This window comes from Diadema setosum, chromosome 22 (genome assembly GCF_964275005.1).
Source record: "Diadema setosum chromosome 22, eeDiaSeto1, whole genome shotgun sequence".
Classification (NCBI taxonomy): domain Eukaryota; kingdom Metazoa; phylum Echinodermata; class Echinoidea; order Diadematoida; family Diadematidae; genus Diadema; species Diadema setosum.
In genome coordinates this window covers 10,885,082-10,909,187 of record NC_092706.1, presented here as the reverse complement: position 1 = coordinate 10,909,187, position 24,106 = coordinate 10,885,082, and the positions used below count along the sequence as shown (strand labels likewise).

The 24,106-nt window shown below is 37.4% G+C and overlaps 1 protein-coding gene across 1 annotated transcript in view; it reads left to right on the top strand.

Annotated features, from left to right (window-relative positions):
- The window catches only part of LOC140245127 (uncharacterized), a 39,981-nt gene extending 17,440 nt beyond the window's left edge, over nt 1-22,541 (top strand). Inside the window, exons 5-11 of the mRNA XM_072324726.1 lie at nt 9,151-9,393; nt 10,226-10,513; nt 13,875-14,016; nt 18,131-18,258; nt 20,341-20,408; nt 20,767-20,828; nt 21,362-22,541. Of these exons, the coding sequence (XP_072180827.1) occupies nt 9,151-9,393; nt 10,226-10,513; nt 13,875-14,016; nt 18,131-18,258; nt 20,341-20,408; nt 20,767-20,828; nt 21,362-21,547 (1,117 nt within the window). The 3' untranslated portion in view covers nt 21,548-22,541. The remainder of the gene's footprint in view (nt 1-9,150; nt 9,394-10,225; nt 10,514-13,874; nt 14,017-18,130; nt 18,259-20,340; nt 20,409-20,766; nt 20,829-21,361) is intronic.
- Nucleotides 22,542-24,106: the final 1,565 nt, after the last annotated feature.

The following is a 24,106-nucleotide window of genomic DNA, read 5'->3' as shown; positions in this document are numbered from 1 at the left end:
AATTAATCAAACAATATATTAAGCGGATACACGTTTATTGCTTGAAGATAAATGATGTATGAGACTCGAAGATAAATACGTAAAACAGACAAAAAGATAGAGGAAGGAGTTAGGGGTGGGAAGATATAAACAGACGGATAGAGAAAGACGAAGGGAGATTAATTTTATGAGCTGGACATTCTGAACTTGTTCGTTTGCCATGTTCCTCGTCTACCCGTACTTATATCCTGTAAATAGCTAGCATGGCCTGAAACAGGATCTAGGTATACAAAGGTCAACATAACACAAGGGACTAACCCAGAACACGGTTGGGCTCGCTGTGGAGCGACGAGCGAGGCAACCTGCCCGTCAGAGTGGCATGCCTACTACGCGCGTATCTAGGTCGCAGCTCTTCTGCAGAGTTCGCGGTGTCGCTCAGATTCCTGATAAGTATATGCTCACAATTTGCCATTGAAAGGCCAACATTTTGGCCTCTGATTTGTACATGGTTTCTTTATACTCAGTCTCATAACTGTTCTCATATATTGCAGAACTACAAAGTATCTTTCTCTCTCTTGTCATGCTTTACCACGTAATGATCTGACGGGAACAGAAGCTTGAAGTACGTATCGTTGTTGAAGAAGTAAACAGAGTCATTGATGCTTGCGAGAAGCAGACGACACGAGTTTGCAGACGGACAGTAGCGCGCAACGCACAGCAAGCAATTCGCACTCAACCTCTGCATTTCCGATTGGCATCGACACTGTAGTAGCCATCAACTCGCATGTTCAAGATCACTGATGAGTTTCTATCATGCTTTCAACTAGAACTCGCCTCCTTCGCTTGATTCCTGGAACCGAATGCCATAAACAACACAAGAGGTGCTCGCAGAGGTGACGTCACAAAGGTAGATATTATACTGTTTACATGTTGTGCATGTAGGCTATCATCCAGCGCTCATAAATTAAAGCATGCAGTGTTATCTTGCTGTTATACATGTTCTCTACTTGTGCACGTTCTGCAGATTACAAGATTAACACGTCTGAAGATTCGTGATACATTAATGTCAATATTGTCATATGTGACGCACGTGCCAATGAACAGTATTGCCATGTTTTCTGCGTTCTTTGGACTTTATCTAATGTGGCGAATGCGTTTATTATGAAATGGATAATTAGAAAGAGAGGGTAGAGAGAAAATGAGGGGTGGGGATCAGGATGATCTTGGAGAAAGGAGGCATTGGGGTGGAGAAACGGCAGGGGACCAGCTATTAAAAGGCGGATTGATGTGGATGAGGGAATTTGATGTCTTTTAAGTAGTAAATCCCTCACGTAAACAGTGTCCATTCTTATACACATCTTCCTTTGTACAACAATGTAGGGTTCAACGATCTTAGTGGTAGTGTCAAAACACGAAAACAATCCATTCTATGCCCTCTCCCCCGCATGGAATACTGACAGGTATGAAATGGGTGAATATATCTTGCGAGCACATCCCTGTGTATCAACATTGCAGTGGCTGGTACATGTATAACGATTCTCTGTGCCGCCGGAAGTTGTTCTTCAAGCCAAACCTCCTGTCACGCATAGTTTTACCAATTCGCACCTGTGACTACGCAGACTTCTTTTCCCCCAGGAGTCCCAGAGATACTATATATAGGCCTATGCTTTGCATCACGTTACATCCTCTCTTGTATCGGCTCGCCTGGTCTACATGTATTTGGGAAATGTATTTCACAGTTGCGTGTTCCGTTATAATGCTTGTATGCAGGCAACAGTGATTGATAAAGAAGTATTTCAACTTTGTGGCCCAGCATCATGTACAGTGTATAGCGCCAGGCGAGAAAAAGTAGACAAGTGCTCGCTGCACCGTTACTATCTCCGACCATTATTATATTATTGCTTACTCGAGCTATCGGTCAGTTTGGCGTTTGTCAGTCAGATGACCTAAGATTATCTTAGGCCAAGTTGACCGCAAGTTCGTGCAATAATGAAATGAAAAATAAACACGACAACAAAGAAGTAATGTGCGATGACCGGTGAGAATAACCGTAGCTTCATGGTTAAAGTGACCTACAGATTACCACGCACACACACACCCTACAGACACATGCATATATATATATATATATATATATATATATATATATATATATATATATACATATACATATGCATATATATTTATATGAATACATGTATGCGTGTCTGCATATGATATGTAAATTATATATATTTCATTGTTATATTATCAACTTGCTATAATAATGTTTCAGTAGGCCTATAAAAACCCGTTAGCCATCAACCACCACTTTCACCTTGTATTCTCTAAAATGAGATGATAGTTTCGTGTTGTCATTACGGCTGTATAATTATCTATGCGACAAAAAGAGTGAAAAATCGTCAACGGTGATAAAGATAAGAAATTTAATATTAATACACTCCAGAACATTGGTTGTATACACACAGAGAAACATACACGGTTGTCTATAAACTCGCAGAAACAGACGCGAGTACCAGAGTGTAAAGCGAAATGCATGACTTGCATCAAAGCTTCCTGAATGTTGGCCGACGAGTATCTATCTGCGTCGTAAGTTGTTTAATGATTCGCAAGTAAATTTGTATTAAGACTAGATGTAGGCATAACTTACACTTTCTGTGCTCACAATATATGTCACGATTGTGATATTTCTGTCTGGGAAACAGAAAATGCCGTCTACTGGTGTGATAACATTAGCTCATATTTCCACGCACTTAAATCGTTGTTCAATGTTTATTGAACTAACGTATCAAGCAATGATTGACGACCGGCCTGGTGGAAACAGAAAGCCACGCAGTTAAGAAATCGAATCATTTCGACTATATGCATACAAAAAAAAACAAAAAAAAAACAAAATGAGTTAATGTTTATGCCTATACACGGTCTACCAAAAGGTATGCATTTCGTTTTGAATCCATATATTAACTAATCCATCTTCTGTGTTGTTTTATTCTAATCGATGTTCTTATGTTTCCTGGCACCGTCGTCCAAGCCCAGCATCATATACAGTGTATAGCGCCAGGCGAGAAAAAGTAGATAAGTGCTCCCTGCACCGTTACTATCTCCGATCATTATTCAATTCAATTCAATTCAATTCAAATGATTTATTTCCATATAAAGTAATACATAGTAATGTACATAACGCTTACATGAGTACATAACATCAAAAGGAACTTTCAATCTCGTAATTTTCAACAAAACATGAATACAGGTATCATAATGATATCAAGTCTGGTTTGGATAAATAAACAAGTAAGCAATACAATCTTAATTCATAACTTTACACGGAAAAGATGAATTCACGAAAAAAGCATAGCTTGTAAAATTTGTGAATTACTCTAGAAGGTGAGGGCATCTCAAGATCCGTCAAGGTATCCATGAATAGAATTTTGATATCCTGATGTCAGGCGAAATATTCAGAAAAAAAAAAGACTATGACCAGGACAAGAAGAAAAGCAGGGACGGAACAGACAGAAAATAAAACTAAAGATAGGCATGACAAAGAAAGGGAGGGAAACAAAACAAGACAATGTCTACATTCAGTTATCTGAAGAGGTCACCAAGGCATGAGGAAGAACTTAAAATTCTATACAAATTTAGCTGAAACACAAACTCTAAGATTATTAAAAAAATACTCATCATTAATTTATTTGCTATTATTTAATTAAAAAAAAACTACCACATTTTTTTATCTGTTTGTTTGCTTACGTGAGGATGACAGAAGAATTTTTTTTTTTTGCAGTTTTGATTTAAAAGAAGGAAAAGTCAGAGCATGTATTGTCAAGGCTGTTCCAGAACCTCGGGCCAGTGAAAACGAATGTATTTTGGGCGAGAATTGTACGTAGTAATGGTAAATGATATTCATTGGAACGTCGAGTAGGATTATTGTGTACACCATTATTGCGTCGAAAAATTTGATCAAATATTTGTGGTAAACTTTTATTATTATATTTGAACATAAATTGATAATATTAATAATATATTTATAAATAGACATAATAATAGTATTATATTATTGCTTACTCTAGCTATCGGTCATTTTGGCGTTTGTCAGATGACCTATGATATCTTAGGCCAAGTTGACGGAAAGTTCGAGTATTTGATAATGAAAATAAAACACAACAAAACAAATGTGCGATGACCGGTGAGAGTAACAGTAGCTCCATGGTCAAGGTGACCTACAGATTACCACGTACACACACTCATGCACACACACACACACACACACACACACCCTACAGACACAAGCATATTATATATATATATATATATATATATATATATATATATATATATATATATATAATATATTATAAATATACACACATAAATATAAATATATATATATATATATATATATATAAATATATATATATATATATATATATATATACATATATATATATATGTATATATATATATATATAAATATGAATATATATATGCGTGTCTGCATATAATATGTAAATTATATATATTTATTGTTATATTATCAACTTGCTATAATAATGTTTCAGTAGGCCTATAAAAGCCCGTTAGCCATCAACCACCATTTTCAGCTTGTATACTCTATAAAGTGAGATGATAGTTTCGTGTTGTCATTACGGCTGTATAATTATCTACGCGACAAAAAGAGTGAAAAATCTTCAACGGTGATCAAGATTAGGAGTTAATATATTACACTCGGGAACATAGGTTATATACACACAGAGAAACATGCACGGTTGTCTATAAACTCGCAGAAACAGACGCTAGTACCAGAGTGTAAAGCGAAATGCATGACTTGCATCAAAGCTTCCTGAATGTTGGCCGACGAGTATCTCTCTCTGCGTCGTAAGTTGTTTAATGATTCGCAAGTAAAATTTGTATTAAGACTAGATGTAGGCATAACTTACACTTTCTGTGCTCACAATATATCATAATTGTGATACTTCTGTCTGGGGAAACAGACAATGCCGTCTACTGATGCGATAACATTAGCTCATATTTCCCACGCACTTAAATCGTTGTTCAATGTTTATTGAACTAACGTATCAATCAATGATTGACGACCGGCCTGGTGGAAACAGAAAGCCATTCAGTTAAGAAATCGAATCATTTCGACTATGCATACAAAAAATGAGTTAATGTTTATGCCTATATATGGTATACCAAAAGGTATGCATTTCGTTTTGAATCCATATATTAACTAATCCATCTTCTGTGTTGTTTTATCCTAATCGATGTTCTTATGTTTCCTGGCACCGCCGTTCAAGCCAAGCTCTGCTTACATATTCTATATTTCTATTGGAACAGTCTATTTCATTTCTCTTTTCTTCGTTTATATCGTCCTGATAGTTGTTTATGTGCTAGTTGCAGTTTGTTGATGCAATTAACAGCTGTATGATTATGTTATTTTATGTACTCTCTAAAGAAAATCGAGTGAAAATTTTCACTCTTAAAAGAGTGAATACAAAAAAGAGTGAATTTAGAGTGAAATTGGAGTGAATTTTGAGTGAAAATGTTCATTTTCACTCATTTTGGAGTGACCTCAGGGATCACTCGAAGATTTTGGAGTGATCCCTGAGGTCACTCTAAAACGAGTGAAAATGAACATTTTCACTCAAAATTCACTCCAATTTCACTCTAAATTCACTCTTTTTTGTATTCACTCTTTTAGGAGTGATTTTTTTCACTCGATTTTTTTTAGAGAGTATTGATTGCATCTTGTTCGAATACTCTAAATAATTTGTTGCTATACCATGAAGGAGAAACAACAAAGAGTTATCACGTTTAATGTTCTCTCTCACAAGCTTCTTTCTCACGAGTGAAAAGATTTTGATAAGCATCATCATATTCACGTTATTGAATCACTAAAGAAATTAAAAAAAAACTTTTTTCTTTCTCCTAAGAGTGTCACGATTTTATATATCAAGGTGATTGAAATCAGAAAGGTTCAAAAGGAATGAGATCTTTTATCTCTTAAAGGTGAAAATCTTCATGAAAATCTACCTCTTCAATAAATTTTTGCTAAGAAAAACAAAATGGCGTGCTCTTGTGAATTATAGATTTCGATTTGAAGACACCATAGGCAACCAAAGAAAGCACGAGTTCTTTAGATCCTTGACTACCATCCTTTACTTGTCCCTAATATCGAATCAGGGTTTTCTTATGACATTGTACTGTAGAAGAGGTTTGCAATGTATCCCTGTATTCTTTATGTTAGGTTGAATCAAGAGATATCAAAGGCAGTGTATGGTGATATTGTCTACCTCTGACTCCGGATGTGAGATCCAAATATTCCTATTGTGTACTTTTTTTCTGGGGTCGCGAAATCATTAACCTTCAGAAACGGTTATCCACCAATTACTATTCCATGTGCAATCGGTTTGAATTGATCTGCATAATGTCAGCAATTGTTACGTTCACAAGTATCCATATTCCCCGTACAGCGTTTTAGGTATCCGATTGTTAGTATTGTATGTAGGCCTACTTCGCGGGCATCGGAAGATAAGTGTTTTTTTTAATGCAAAACAGATCATATGTAGTATTCCGTGATGATTTTCTCTACACCTTGTAGAGTTTTGCCGATCTAATAGAGCGCCTTACTTTAGTATGACACACACACACACACACACACACACACTTTTTTTTCAATTATATTTTATTGATTTCATTAAAATCATTCATAAATCCACCCATTCTGGGTGTACCATGAACATAAAACGGTACAAATGCCATTCAAAACACAAATCCATTTATCAACTTATACTGCCAATCATTCCTCTTCAACATAACAACTCGATTATAAATCAATCCTACTACTGACCATTTCTTCACGAGGAAGTATTGACACACACACACACACACACACACACACACACACACACACACACACACACACACAACATATATACACAAAATTGCTATAAAGTATTGGTGAATTTGATGAGGCCTACTTCTCTTTATAAGCGAAAGAATTGCTGTGAGAATATGCCGAAAATAATGAAGCAAGGAAACTGACAGAAAGTTTGAATGTTAATAATAAAATCAAAGTGAGAGTTGTTTTCTTGGGTCTATAGTATATCAGTTTTAACCACTTATTGCTAGTTTATATAAGGGGAAATTGGTGGCAGGGTTTATACTTGAATCTATACTACATACTTGGTAGAGAGTTCTGGCAGCATTTGGGACAGTTGCTACGATTACTTCTCTAGTCATATAATTGTTGTTAGCAAAGGTTTCGACTATGATAAACTTCAAATTTAGTTAAACTTGAATGAATGTAAACTACTCGCGAAAACAGATTTAAAATGGTTTGATTGGACATTTTTATCTATTGTTGTGTCAAGAGCACATTAAATGATATTAATATACATCATTTCATTGCTACATAGTAGATCAGAATTTGGATGAAAATGATAATGCTAGTCTTTAATTTTCTAGAATATTCAAAATTCATATCTATTTTTCATTTCCATCAAATAGATAGAAAAATCATATAAAATGTATATAATAATATTTTGAATAAGTTGAGTCATTTGAGTAATTTGAATGACTAATCGCAACGCACTCTTTGTTTTCCTGCGACGGATTTTTTTTTTTTTTCATGTTCATCAAATATGAAGAGCACATGATTTAAGTACTTGAATATTCAATAACCTTGGTGGCTGTTGAGAAGAGTTACACATGATGGGAACGGATTTGATTCTCGTCGATTAATTCATGTAATGTAGAGGATATTTGCTTCTCAGAGATCGGCCCATCACAATGATCAGTGCCCTTTGAACATTGCGCCAGATTATCCAGTGATCGAGTTGATCAAAAAGGATGCCGGTCCCTCAGCCGATAATAGTTACATGTTCAATCTAGGTTTCAACTTAAAGGGATGATATAGCTTTGGTTTGGATGGGGCTTCAGGTTTTCATTTCGTGTGTGTGTGTGTGTGTGTGTGTGTGTGTGTGAGAGATAATGAGAAACCTCTTATGAAATATGAAAGAGCACGCCATTCTAAGAGGAATTCAATGTTTATTTGATGAAAATTGGTTTTGAAATTGCTCTGGTATCCAGAAACAAGGAGTTCCTAATAAAAGGTGTTACCCACCTTTTATTAAGACCATTTTGTTTTACTTTGTCTTTTGATATTTCAGCCATTTCAAAACCGATTCTCATCAAATAAACTTTAATTCCTCTTAGAATCGTATGCTCTTTACTATTTCATGAGTGGTATCTAATTACCTTGCAAAAAGTTAAAATCTGAATTCCCCATCTCATCCAAAACTATACCATCCCTTTAAGGGATATCTGCTGCTCAACTTTTATGACGTCAGAAGTTATTATCTGTGGATTGTATTGTCTGAAATTTGCACTTCTCTATACTCGTTCGTGTGAATGTATATGACTGAAACTGATGATGAGTTATACCCGTAAAGATATGAAAACACAACGGAATCATATCATTATGACTATTGAGCAACAGCTCAAATACAATGAGCCCATATCATTGATATGTTTTTGTAGGATTAATAAGTGTTTTAAACATGCACGCTTTAAAAAAAAATGCCTGTTTATTTTGATATAATGTGTTCACTTTTTCTTACGTCTGTTATGTGTTCTGCTGTTAACTCCAGGAAAATTGCAAAAATCAATTCAGTTTAGTTCGACTCAGTTCGGTTAAAATTGTTATTTTGAGGGCTTTTCGAAAGAGAGGTGCTGTCGTGTCTTTAAATCACACAAATGTGATAAGCATGCTCCTGAACCTTAATTCGTATCACAATCTGACAGATCTGACAAGGTAACACACAAATCCACGTGATCTTTGTACTTGATGCCGAACATGGTAGTTTGTACCCTTGTTTAGCAATCTAGTAGGCCTACATGGGCTGTCGCGAAGGGTCACGGCAAGACGTCTCGTCGGGCTAGGTTGGACACAATCCTTTGGCCATGTCGGGGTGTCACCGCGCAATTAGAGTCCAAACTGATTTTCAAAAGAGTATTGCTTTGACATGTTGGCAGACCGTTGCTCATTAATAATTTTTCTTTCCGGTTTCACTGTAGGGCGACACTATACTGTAATGCTTGACTACGATGCGGCGTTATCATTGAGAGACATGCCCGACGCTCACTCACGACTTCGCACACGTCTCCATTCAGAGAAGCCAGCAGCTCGATAACCACGGCGGACTCGGCTTTCAGCTCCAACCAGTGTTGCTCTCACGCCGTAGTCAGTCGTCGCGTTCGATATCGCTGTCGTTCTGCGGCTCGTCGCGTCGTCATGGGTCGCAACTGCCTCAAACTCGGGGTGGTGTCGGCGCTCATGTTCGTGGTCGTGTACACCACGTGGCACATATGCCTTCCAAGATACACTAACGACAAGACGATTGCCGAATTAGACAGGTAAAGAGTATGGCACAATCTTTAAACAAATATGATTATGTAGGGAGGGTTTGCTGGGAAACTATAATGAAATGGGAAAAAGGCGATGGGTCCGTGCGTTATGTAAATCCCTTTATCATCCTAACTGATAAACTAAAGAATTTTTAATCCCAGTGTATCTATGACTGTTCTGATTTCTACGCTATTTTACACTACATATTAGGCACCAGAATGCGAAAAGACTAAGTAATATGTTGTAATTAGTGTTTGTATCATAGAATTATTTGCATCGTGGCCACCTCTTTCAGTCATCGCTCATTCTATATTTTTGTTCTGTCAAAACTGACATTTTTTTTCTTTTTTTTTTCAATTGCACCAGGGAGGTGGGAAGATTCTTCCCCCCTCCCTGATTGCACACCTATCGTTAGAGTTCTCTCACATCATCATGTTTTCCTATACGAGATATTAGATTCTGCATTCTCAGTGCAGCTCTGTCAAAACATCAATACCAGGCATGTGACTGACTTCGTTACAAATTTCATCTAGACCTCATTCACATCTGCTTTGTAAGTCTGTATAACCACACATGTAGTCGAGAGTAGTATAGTTATAGATCCCGCAGACGTTTTGTGTTTTTTTGTTTTGTTTTGTATGAACAAATTTCATATAACGTAAAGCAAATAGGCCAGATTGACATTTTTTTTTTTTTTGACAACCGCATATTGAGTACAATTTTCCAGAATTATAAACTGTCGGTCGTGAATACTATTGATTTTTCATATTTTCTTTTTCGTTTCCTCGTAAAATGGGATTTTCCGCTGTCTCCGGTTCGACAACCTTACACGCGTGACAGAGAACGGGTATCCAACGGGCATTTGGACCAGCGAAAGATATCACACGACCTGTTACACTCGAACAATGTGAGTGGCCGGAAAGTCACTGCAAACAGAACTATACCGGGGAATAGGACAATAGCCAATGATAAGACATCGGCCAGGAGCGGTGGAGATCGCTCACCCGCCTCAGACGGCGACGATACCGTCGTCGGGAACAACGTCGAAGGCGACGTCGAGGGTGGCGGAACGCACGACTCAAGGCCTGGAGAAAGAATACATACATTCTTCACGTCATTGGAAGTTTCGTAAGTAACGCAGATAAAAAAACAACAACAACAAAACAGCATCATCATCGTCAAGTATACAAACAAAGTATCCATTATTACGTCACACCACATAGGGAGCCATTGACTGATATGCATCTTATGATTATGAATACTCTTATCATTATCATTATATCTTTTGCCTCTACAGGGGCATCATTTATCCGGGTTGTCCGTCCGTCCGTCCTTCCTTCCGTCCGTCTGTCTGTCCGTCCCACCTCGTGATTAGGAAAATCCGTCTCGTGGAGTTTCTTGGCACCTGACCCAAATGTGTTACGTGTAGATGTGCAGAGTGTATTTCTTTATTTGTTTTGGACAAAATCCCAGGGGTCACAGCTTAAAGTTTGCTGAACTCTGGTTGAAGATTTGAGCTGCAACTATATAGCACGGAATATTCAGTGGGTACACAATTATAATGATGCTGATGATCCACAATATTTGTTTTGGTATTACAGGAAGGCTATAGAATTGAGATAACGGTCAAAAGTCATTTATCAAGTGTCACTGTACTTTAAATTGCCCTCCCCCACCCCCACCCCCAAACAAAACCCAAAACAATGGCATTTTAGCCCCTACTTTCTGATTTACCTCGTGTTATGTTTTGTTGGAAAGAAAATGAGAATGAAATAAATGAATTGAATTGAATTGAATTGAATTTATCAACGAATACCAGTGGCGATGTAAGTTGGCGGCAAAGTAGAAATAGATACGTGATAAACGGAATAGCATACTTTAGTGCAACTGATAGAAGGCAAATGCGATGTGTTTCCTTTGTCGTCATGCAGAGGGGTTAAAGGTCAGCTCTCGAGGTTAGAGGTCATGATCAATGAATTTCATAACAATATAAAACGATGAAGGGACATATAATTATAGCGGAATGAAATTGATGCGTGTTTGTCTGTTTTTTTATTTCATTCGCATGTTGCAATATTGATTCATATAAGGTCAGTAGGATGATAATACATACTTTGGTGCCTTGATTCCATGAGTCAATAATGTATAATACTTTGATTATCACCCATATTTCTTAAACGGCATTAACTGACATCCTGTTTTTCAGCAAATCACTTGAATCGTGTCAAAATGCGACAAGATTTTGGAAGACCAAAAGTTTTCGAATCGACGCAAAACGTCACAGCGACGGTCCAGTGATATTGTTAAGAGTTTTTCTGCATCAGTCTATCTGCACAGAATGAATGCAACATTAACGATGATAATCATAGTGGCCATGTTTTTCCAAAGCAGCTCATCTAGGTCATGCACTGTTCTCCCAGGGGAGATCGCCTATAATTAGGATACCAACTCTACAGATTGCCAGACACAGGGTATCATCGAGCTATAGGGTAGTCCATCTTGCCAGAGGGGTGACAGGACATATGCTCCTTCTACAATTGTATTTTCTCCAAGAACTTAGGGTTAGGGTTAGGGTTAGGGTTAGGGTTGTGATAGAGTGTTACTTAGTTCAATGTGAAGATTAGGATTAGGGTAGGGTTATGTTTGTTGGTAGAATTTATGTTTGACTTAGCGTGCAGATATTTCATGGGAGCAATATGTCACAGGAGCAAATGTCATGGAACCTGTCAAAGAACATCCTCATACCATAATTATAACAGCTTTCAAACTCTGGGTGTACTGTTATAAGAGCTCGTGCGATGACCTTATCCTTTAAAGAAGAAATCCACTCCAGAATTTTTTCAATTTCATAAGAAAAAGAAAAAAATGCCATGCAGAATAGTGTAAAAAGAAAAAAAAAAAGAGCGGTAAGAAATAAGGAAGTTATGACATTCTAAAATTTCAAAATTATTCGGAAAACACTTCTTGACCAGTTATTATGAATATTCAAATCAGCAAGTTGATGATGTCATGCTCTCATTATTTCTTATTCATTTTCTATACAGAAATGAAAAAATCGAACATTTCAGCTGTATGTAATATAAAACTTACCCTAAAGCCACCCAAATCAAAAGGAACGAATGTTAACTCTGATATATTTTGGTATTGGTATATGTTTTTACCTCTACTATATAGCTAAAGATAGAAGATTTTCAGAATTTCACTATTATATAGCATACATGAAAAATTGTGAGGACATGACATCATCAACTCTCTCATTTGAATATTTATAAGGAATGGTCAAGAAATGTTTTCCGAAAAAATCTGAAATTTCAAAATGTCATAAAATCATCTTCCTTATTTCCTATCTGATTTTTGTCATATCCGTTTTGTACGAGAGATTTTCCTCTTTCTTTTAGAGTTTATTATTGTTTTTGGTGTGGATTTCCTCTTCAAAACCAACATGCAATACCAATGTCGAGTTTTATTCATGAGGACATCCTATGATTTGTAGATTATTCGAGAAAAAAAATGACACATACACCGTCTGTGCATAATCAATTAACTGCCCACTCGTACCTAGCAATAACCTGTGCATGAGAGTAGTGGAGATTTTTTTAGGCCCTACATCACATTATTAGCGTACGCTGCATTACATGCTGGGCCTACGTGGACTCCCGTATACCAACATGATCAATGTGCTCGCATGTATAGCAATATAAATTATGTTAATCCTAGCGAATGTGATGTGCATTTGTAGCCGACTCCTGCTTTGTAGGGGTCCTACGCGTTAAACAGAAATCAAGGCCATGTACAGTATTTCAGACTCATACACGCTTCGTTTAACTGTACTTCAGCAGGCGTATATAGAGTCAGTACTCGGATTGTCGCGTCGGGTTACCATGGGAATGGAGAAAATAACGCTTCTTCTGCGTTTGCTCAGTGTCTATAGAGTCCTGCCTGAATGCTTCTATAATATAGCATCTTACTGCACTGAAAGTATAGCGTTTATTTCCTTAGAGTGTTCATAAGAAAGTAGGAAGTGTGGTATAGGGCTACTAAATTGTATTACTGATACTTGGTAATGCTTTACCCATCAGCTGCATGGTGCGATTAAACGGATTTGTTGGAAAAGAAAATGGTCGATACATTATTACATGCAAATGCTTCATGCACAATCTACAAAATGTGCATTTCTGAAGATTAAATTGTGGAATAGTTATATTTAACCAGCGTTACGTTTTACAAGATGATACTTTCAGATGTAGAAGATAGACTTTCGACGGGTATTTGTTTGTGTATTGTATAACTCTCACCTTGGTCCATTTTCTAAGCTCAGAAGCTAAATAATAATAATAAAAAAAAAGAAACATATATTATACGAGCCTGGTATTTCACTTGATATTTTGATGTAAATATATTATTTTTTAATGGAAATTGCGTAAAATTCAGTTGAAACCGTAGCAGATGTCGTAATCTGATCTGTTTCTGTCTTTAAAACACCGAACAGGTTTGATGACGTGAAGGTAGGGGAGGATGATTCCATCCCGACGCTTCCTTTCCTCGAGGCCTGCATGTCGACGACACAGTTATTCGGTAAGCTTCGGCGGAGAGCCACTGCCGTCCGTATCAAAAGTTCCTATACGTACTGCGTAGAGAATTCATAAATTTGATTTCTTTACATAGGTATGATAATAATTATGTTCTTTGTGTTTCTCCGACATGCAATTCCATTATTTTTGATTGAGTGAGAAAGGAGGTATGCGGCACAACTTCTCTGTCAGACAGACAATCAGGGTATACCATACCACCGTGTTGGTGACACGACATATGCTCCTGCGACAATTGCCCCGGCCTTTATTTCTCCAAATGACTTTAGTGTTAGGGTTTAGGGTTGTGAAAATGTTTAGTTTGATGTGCATGAGGATTAGGATTGGGGGTATGAATGTGGTTAGGTTTTATGTTTGGTTCAACGTGCAGATATTTCATGGGAGCAATTGTCGCAGAAGCAAGTGTTAGGAAATCACCATTGTTATATATATATATATATATATATATATATATATATATATATATACATTTAACAATTGGGTTGACAACTAATAAAGAAACAGTATATGAGATGAATAAGACATGCTGTTTCCACAGTGACCTCAATGAAATGAGCAAAGATGGCCTTCTTTTGAATCCAATTACAAGTTAACTCGCGTAGACTATCAACGTGGTATTTGTAAGTTTGATATAACAATATGACTATAGTCAGTTGGGTGCCGAATTTACAGTCTTTGTGATGTATATGAGACATGAACTATCATAAAGTGAAAAATGGGGAACTACAGTATTATGTATGTAGGCCTACTAGGAGATTAATATGCATTCGCACGTAGGCTGCTCAAGTGTTTACATATTATGTGACACTTTTGTATCAATGTATGTATATTTTAATGCGAATGCACATAACTGTTCTTATATTACTATTTTGGGGGGATAGTTCAGTTTCCCGCTTTCTCACAAAAATTAGGCGAAAATCTGAGAAGAGACTTTCGCCAGCTATACGAATGCACAGATGATGTAGCTGGGCTGTAAATTAACCTTTGACCCTTCACATTGCGATTGATCGTTACAAGTAGTAAATCGGCTCACTGATAGAATGCAGTTGGTCGACACAGCTACCATGACCAGTCGTTCATCTGTTAGATTTAATGATCGAACTATCGTTGTCTGGACTCTGAAATCACATCACGAGATCACAAGGCGGTCCCTGGATGTGCTGACCAAAAGATATATACACGTCCAGCAAGCTAGCAGTAATGACCGCATATGACCCTGATGTCAATTACTGACCTACATCCAACCTCAAAACCAGGACACAAGGCTAAAAGGCAAACCATTGACGAATGCTTTAAACTAGACAAAAGCTTTTTCCACACGATAGAATATATATCAAAGCATAAGGGAACGTAATGAGGAAATACTCAGTGGCACGCAGACTTCTCGTCATTTTATTTTTCAATTTTTAGAATAAAACTTGACGGATAGTAAACAGGTCATGAGTGACCAAAAACAAAAACAAAAATGAAAACAAATACAAAAACAAACACACACACACAAAAACAAGACCGCAAACAAAACGTCACGAATTATAAAGAACCGTTTTGCATGATAAGGAATAAGAAAAAGAAAATGATTATGCACATATTCTACAACGATATAGCTGTAGTTTCCATTTATGGGTAATGAAATGTTTCAGGAAATTCCATGCCTTTGAATGTTTGGTGAAAATTACAGCGTAATCGAAGTTGGACCGGTAATGCTAGCTTGGTTTATACATATCTAGCGTAATCAAACTCAAAGATGAACACTTCTGTGGACCTTTCCCTTAATACTAAGGGATTAGGGGAGCATTTCATGAAGCGTTTTGTCAGATTTTTATTTATCTATTTATTTATTTATTTATTTATTTATTTATTTATTTATCTATTTATTTATTTATTTATTGCTGACAAACTGTTTGAAGCTACTGAAATCTTGCATCTGATTGGCTGAGAACAAATTTGTCCGACAAATTTGTCGGATAAAACGCTTCATGAAATGCCCCCCCCCCCCCTTGTGGCTCAGTGGATAAGACGCGGGCTATACCTGATCGTTAGGTCTCTAGTTCAAGTTCCCCAAGAATAGCAGCAACGGTTGTTCCCTTGCGCAAGACGTTTTCTCTCCATTTCCCAGTGCCTTCGGAGGGGACTTAAAGGGGCCGTGTTGGTCCAATGGTTCCTTGTTTACAAGCATGCACAAGCGCATTCCGTAACCTAAGATCATGTAGAACGATTCATATTGTCAACAAGCAAGTAAACAAATGCAGTTAAAGACATCACACATAATTTCTGTAAAGCTCGTATAACATTTATGTCAATTTCAATGACGTCAGTTGGCACTTGCATCGTAGTCTTAGTTTCAGGCTGATCATATTGTTTGCATTCTATATTTTTACAGGTCTGACAATACAGAAATTACCGTACTAACCATTTACGTTAGACCAAAGGTTGCATGAAGTACATTAATCACTGCTAAGAAGTAAAAAATCAATGTACATAGTTGTTTGATGGTAATCACATAGGCCCCACATGCTGACCCAATAATAGCACAAACTTATCGTTCGATACGGAGTGCACGATCGCTCGCAGGATAAAAATAAGCAATCTATTTGTCCATTTTGTATGAAGAGCACTTCACCTTGACTTGTCTTATCTTTGGAGTGTTTGTACATCTGTAGAAAAAGCTCACAATCAGATCGTTTAAGGTCAGCAACTCTTGAAGTTGAATCGCAGTTGGCTCATAGGGGTACAGCTATAAATTACAGTGTTGTTCTATTTACATAAAGTAATCTCGATAAGATCAGCAAATGTCCGTGCATGATATCAACAGAAGGTCGATATATACAAAGTATTTAATACAATCATTCCCAGCAAGGGAACCGTTTTCTAAAAAATTCGTCTGAGCTTACTTGGAAGGTAACAAAAAAAAACAAAACGCAATATTTTATCAGATGCATTGCGCAACGTGCTCGTCTTTGCAAATCATCCATTCTGACAGTCTGTTTCTTTCTTCCATTTTATTCTCTCTCTCTCTCTCTTTCCTTTTCAGTAAGCATGAAGAAAATGATTTTAAACCGGGTGGTGGACGATATCCGGGGCAACGCTGAGGTGAGCACCAGCTAAATACATTATTGTACATGTCACGCAATGTCTTATTTGATGCGGCAGCCATAGCATCACTAGACTTGACTAGTTCAAGATAGTGTACATCTCTACGCGTGAAGCCATAGACTCGGTGTGCTGATAAAGTATGGAAGGCCAGCTGTGCTCAACAGAGTTTGCATAGAAATCGCAATAATGCTTTGATCCTTATTTTCAAAGTGATCAAAACAGTTTTCTCGTTTTTCTTGGTTACATAATAATTTTGTGATAGGTGTAAAATCATTTTGTGTAAAAATTCGTTGCCTCTCTGCATTTCGCACAAAAAATTTTCGATCAAACTCACATTATTAAAAGCTGACATTTTAGTTCAAACAATTTTTTGCAGAGTGCTTTTTATATGCTGTTTGTTTGTTGTTACCAATTTTCATTTTCATGTAACTGACGTTGTTCAGTTAAAAGAAGTAACATAATGAACTACTATACTGATTTATGGTGAACTAAGTGCAGTGCCATTTCATAGTTAAGTTGGGTTTGCTAGATTGACTGCTCTCAAACTATTAATAAAGTAAAAGTTTCGTCGAAAGTTTCACCACAAAACGAAATTGTGGAGTTTTAAAGTTCTAGTTTTCGCGGTATATAAAATGATATTAGTTGCAACTCCTCATTAATGCATGCAGCAGGTGATGATGTCATCATTGTGAACAGGTTTCTTACGAAATCATCAAATAAGTCAGAAATATTATACTTATATATTATATTACTATAATGATAGTGATCTGAAATCATTAATTTCTTTTTTTTTTTAAAAAAGGATTCCTCATTAGTACGAGATTAGCACAGTTTCACTTATGTGGTATGTAAATCCTTGAAAAATTCCGGGAATGCGTGGGGTACCTCATATAACAAGCACTCTTACACCATAGAAATTAACCGGAATACTATAGTTGAGATAATAATCATGTAGGGTTCGTCAAAAACTCAAAGCTGTGATAAAGGCACGACATTTGAGAGGAACATATTTGCCTTTGCCGGGGATCAATGATCTCGTATAACCTTTCCCGCCTATATGTAGAAAATTCGTCTGAATTACGATTCGCTTCCCGAGGAGAGCTCCACGCTCCAGGAGATGGTGCTTCGTGACCGTGACCAGGGTCTCTTTGAAGAAGGGTCAACATTTCTTGCTCTCACCTGGCTGAAAAGGTACATATCGAAAGATGTTCTCCGCCAATAAACACTTCCCTATCACATCCTAGGATTCTAATCCTTGCACATGCCCTCCCTATCCCCTCCCCAAAGTTTGTTAGTGTTAGATCTACTGGTTTTGTTTAGACTTTTCACCTCACGCAATGCTGAGGATGCATGTCACGTGGATTGCGCGTGATAATTATATTGCATGACCCATTTGCGTAGGCGTGGTCAGTGTGTGTCTCTCCCAACTTTCCACCAATCAAATGAGAGGAATTTCAGAACAGTTCATAACTTGTAAGAACTTTGGTGACATGTTCATCTGCCCTGACGCAAGGCGCACATGATCGGAAGGATTGGTAAAGTAGAGAAAACATGCGCACGCACACACACACACACACACACACACACGCACACACACACGCACGCACACACACACATAAACACACACACACCCACACACACACACACCAAAAGCAAACAAACAAGTAAACAAACACATGCATTTCAACGCTCACAACTATCTAGGTTTACGCCTTTATAAGGATGAAGTACAATATTGCCACACACGCACTTTTGAACAAGGGGAAACTTGATATAAGCCTACTATCTGCATAATGCACAGCAGTCCACTCATATGGTGAAGACACACAGACAACCTGCGGCCAGTAAGGGCACGGTTGCTATAGATCGATATTGGTAAATGCACTTTTCTTTCATTGTTTCATGTGGTTTTTCTGCAGGTTTCTCTGCACTGTTTAGCAAAACGCTGAGTGGAAATCCGACACTTCCTAGATTAATGAACATCATCCCAAGTCGGGTCATTGACGATAGAATGAATACATGAAAAATAACTTATGGGTAGACATGAGGGTAGTAACAGAGACGCTTATCCAGCATGTGTACTGGTATACTCACACAACAACGATCATCAAGATCGGGTGTATATCGGGTGAGTTAACTTCACGGCGCCATCCGAAACCCTCTAATATCGAAGCTGAAACGCCGGCGTGCGATACAATGTTAAAGGGAAACTCTGTACTTTACGACCAAGCTTCATTATGATATAGGTGATTGAAATCTATAACAAACTGAACGATGAAAGTCGGACTTGTAATATAAAAATTTGTGTGTGATGTTCATGTTCGACGTATTTTTTATTTTTTTTTTTTTTTTTACGTTCGTCGTCTGCTCACAAACACATGTGAATTGCTTTGGATGTTAAAGACCCCAAAACCCAAAGAGAAATGTGGAAAATTCAACATGCTTTTACTTTTTTAGTTTAATGAAAGAGCACTTGACTAACCGCATTCAGAAGGCAGAGGGAATAATTACTACGTGTACCCTTAACATAATGTCAGTATCAAGTTGATGGAATGTGTAATTTTCATGAAAATGAATTTTTGTGGGAATTCTCTTTATATTTTCTTTATATTGTTGTCCACACGTGACGTCATGTAGTCTCCTTATCCAGTGATTACAATACCAAAACTTTAGAAATTAATAACCTTTGCATCGATTGTCCGATTTTCCTCAAACTTTCACTGATGTGTTCTACTGATGCTGCTGCTTTCACTCAATTCACATTTTTCCTTGGATTTGGGTTTCCTTTAATGCTATCGCCTGAAATGTCTCCCAATGTTCATTAAAATACAGGAGAAAAATGTCGGGGTTAGAAAACAGCAATGATAACCAGTTGAGAAGACGACCAATCGCATAATATGTGTTTTATGAAAGGGGTCCTAAGATGGGGATGACTTGTAATGATTATGACAGCTATGCACAAACGGAATGACGACTGAGTAAACTAGGTACATCTATCTGTGAACCTGCAGTATTTTAAAGTAATTTACTTTATTCTTGAAGCAATTGAGAAAGGGATCATTCTTAGTTATCACCATGTCCTATGAAATACGTTCTGAAAGTCAGGTTTATCATAAATGAATCCATGTAATTTTTGCAAAGTATGTTCTCACAAGAGCGGCTAACAAAATTCTGCCGATGGTCTTGTCGGATAGTATATACAGTACCCATCATACAATATTTATGGAGTGTGTATTATTCACGGATTAATTATTTCTCTCTCTCTTTAAACAGGGCATTCGAATTTATATCCAAGTTCTTGACGTACATAGATCAAGGGATGGATCAATCGGATTCCGCGCGTGAGTTACAATCGTAACATTATTTTGTTATAATTATACAGTATAAATGAAATATTTGGTATAGTCTGACACTTTTGGAGATCAGTGGTTATGACGCACGGACTCGCAGTCTTGAGATACTTGGTTCGAGTCCCTTGACAGCGATGGTAGGCCCCGTGCAGGCCTGACACTCATCGTGCTAAGCCTTCGGACGAGATCGAAAATGCCGTCGTTCCCGTGGTTGATCGCCATGAATGATCATGGTTTCCTTATGTCAGTCGCAGAGACTTAATCCAACTTGACCTCAACTCAATGTTACTACTTCGATGATTGCCTGTGATAATTTTGACACCTCTTTTCTTGGTCATGTCTGATTTAGGTTTAGCATACGAGGAGACACTGCGACAGCACCACAATTTTATCGTCAAGGGAATGTTTAAGGTGAGCTCAACTTGAAAGCACATACTTTATTATGTTAATGGCATCTTCAAAATAAAGTCTTCTTCATAGTCGTAGACAATGCATCGCTCGTCCGTCAAACGCCAAATTCAGAAGTGAATTTTGATCGTTGATTATTGTTATAATGATAATAATAATAGTAATAATAATAACAATAATAATAATAATAATAATAATAATAATAATTATTATTATTATTATTATTATTATTATTATCATTATTATCATTATTATTATTATTATTATTATTATTATTATCATCATCATCATCATCATCATCATCATCATTATCATTATTATTGTTATTATTAATATCAATGTCATTATTACTATTTTTAGTATTATTATCATTTTGCTATTTCCTGTCTGGTGCCTCAAGGCATAAAAACCTCACAACAGTATACAGTGCATAGTTATGACAGTATAACCCGACAATAATGTCATGCTTTCCTTCGATCGCTTGTTCCGGACCGTGACTGTATTCTTTTCTGCTTTGTCATTTTGTCAAACTCCAGGCGGCATTTATGACCTTATCGACTCGGAGTGCCTTCCTCGACGAACTAGCCCTCAACCCTGACGACGTCGAGCGACCGGACTTCGAGGAGATCGCCATGGAAGACCTGCGCAATTACAACCGCGCGCTCTCCGAGAGGCTGGCAGTGCTGAAACAATTTTTCGACGACAATGAATTCGAGAATTGATCTGAGAAATGTTGCGCATTTTAGTTGCAATGTTCTTCGGGATAACAGGGCACTTAGTGCGAACTGTAAATCGCTCGTACGTCTTCAGGCTATACGATGTGAAAGCAGACGGTGTTTGCGAATATCCGGGCGATAACTTGGGTATCGTATCGCGATATCTCGATACGATATTTTGTCTACGTGACGTAATTGCAATACTCTCGCATCCACGAACTTCGGATCTTTTGAACCGAACGATGAATGTACCATGCCTTCGTGGACTACATGGTTGATGGAGTCGTGTTGTTGGGCTGTTAGCTTTCATGAGCGCTTGGATGTTGTTTTTTTTTATCAATAATAATATCCTCGCATAGACTGCTGCCGTGGAAAAGTTATGGATCTATTGCAAAACGAACGCGTCCGTTCGCCATTTACAAGACGCACGACCTGTTGCTTCGTTACCACTTAGTTGTGCTATATCATCACCGTCTGCTACTGTATTGTTTTCTCAAGATTCCTCGCGTTTTCTGACATGTTTGTGAGCGTGTGTTCGTTGCTCTGTCAGCGGAAGACAAACCTCGGAACGAACGTAAAAGGTGAATTCCGTCTCCTCACACGCAGGTAAACAGCTGGGTTGTCAAATTACAAGCAATATAATGACTTTTATTCAAAAATAAAAACAAACTTATCATAGCCGATCCATCTTGTGGGTAACATGGCATTCGACTTGCATATTATGACAGCAACGACAGAGCCGAAACTCTGGAAGCAATGTTCAAACCAGAGAATTTCAGTATTGAGTATGAAGAACTGGTGTTTTATTTGTGTGCTGCTAAGGGTGTATTCCCATTTTAAACTCAGCATTATCTTGATTCTCCACAAACTTACCATTTGTTTGGACATGGACAGTGGAGGCAAATTGAACCTAAGTTTACTCTATAAGAGCGTTGCAATGTACCGGACGTAGCCGTAGTACAAATACTACCCGCCCGTATGTAGCGTAAGTCCTTTAATATTTTAACGGTGTTTGATAACTTCCGTTTCTACTCGAAGAGATGAATATAATAATCAATATATATCATGTATCCTCTGTATTGTTACTTGTAGAACAATCACTATTTCTTCTGACCGTACCTGTTCCACCAGTAAAAATGTCGAATTGTGTAAACATTGTGTGAAAGAAATGACTCGCCAGTCAAGCAGCGTAAACTAAAGAGGATGAAGTTCCCGTTGTTGCATATAGTATACATTAATAGTGCCACTGTAGTTGTTATTATTTTACACCAATAAGCCGTATATCCTTGCCATATTTATTCTATGTTCTGATCCAGCATAGTACAATTTTGTACAAGTATAAACATTAAGTGATCTGTTTGAACAGCTCGATCTATGAAGACGTATTTCTAATCGCCTTCTGACAAAAGAGGTTCTATATGGATAGAATAGAAGTACCTTCGTTGACGAGAATGGAATGTGCTAACATTTATCCGTGAGTTGCCAGTCATACCGTGAAGTGCAATTTCGTAGATTTCTTTTATAGAACACCGCCCTAGATGTCCTATTTGAGTACGGCGAATTGACGAGATTCGACAAGTCGACTTGTTTAGGATAGGACGACAAAAGGACGAGTTGTTTAAACGTTACGTGATAGCGTCGTTTTGACCATAGACGTATGTTCAAAATGTTCTGACAGGGACAACAAGTTGAGAAGGCCAGGTGATAGAACGCGGCAACTCGTCTTCTCGCCTTTACCAAGTCGACTACCGAGTGTCATCGACTCGCCATCTCTTCTTTTTTGGCGTTCCTGAATGCTTTTTCGGACTTGTCTTATGTGAAACAACCAATGCCAAATGCATTGTTTAGAAAGGTATTTGGCGACCTAGATTAACGATGTTATTTGCTCATTTTCGTCATTTCTGTCTTATTTTTTCCGCCTCAGTATAACTCACAGAATGTCAATCAGCTGTCATGGCTGTGATGCAAGTTGTAAGGCGCGTTACGTAAGAGTAAACTCAAAAGTGCATTACAGTGTCAGACTTTTTTGTGATAAAGAAATGTTCATTCTTTGCCCATTTATTTTATATCATTTTGTTTTAGGCCTATACTGCAAAACAATAATCGATGACTTTACCAGTTTTCATAGAGCCCGACATGCTATTCATATGGGTCTTCATGTCCAATTGGTGTTTTAGTTTTTTGATGTACAGGTGATTTTCTACTGCCCTGGTTTATCCGTCATTAATACTTCAAGAGATGCAGCACGTGCTCGTTAATTTAAGTGTCTCTATAAAATCTCAATGATTTTCTTACATTTATGTTACTGTAACAGGTAACGGGTAACTTTAATAAAGCTGAATTATTCAGAAGACGCACGCTAAGAAGAAGAAATAACCACACCGGCTCTTATAATATGTAATTGCATTGAATCAAAGAAAGGAATCTCGGACATAGACCAGTTAAATCAAACACTCCGAAGATGTTACTTGTTTTGTTGTTATCTGATGTATACTGTGCCATTAAATGTTTATTCTGAAGTACCAGACTGTGTTACTCTGGATGGGTTTCTTAGCGTATATGCCG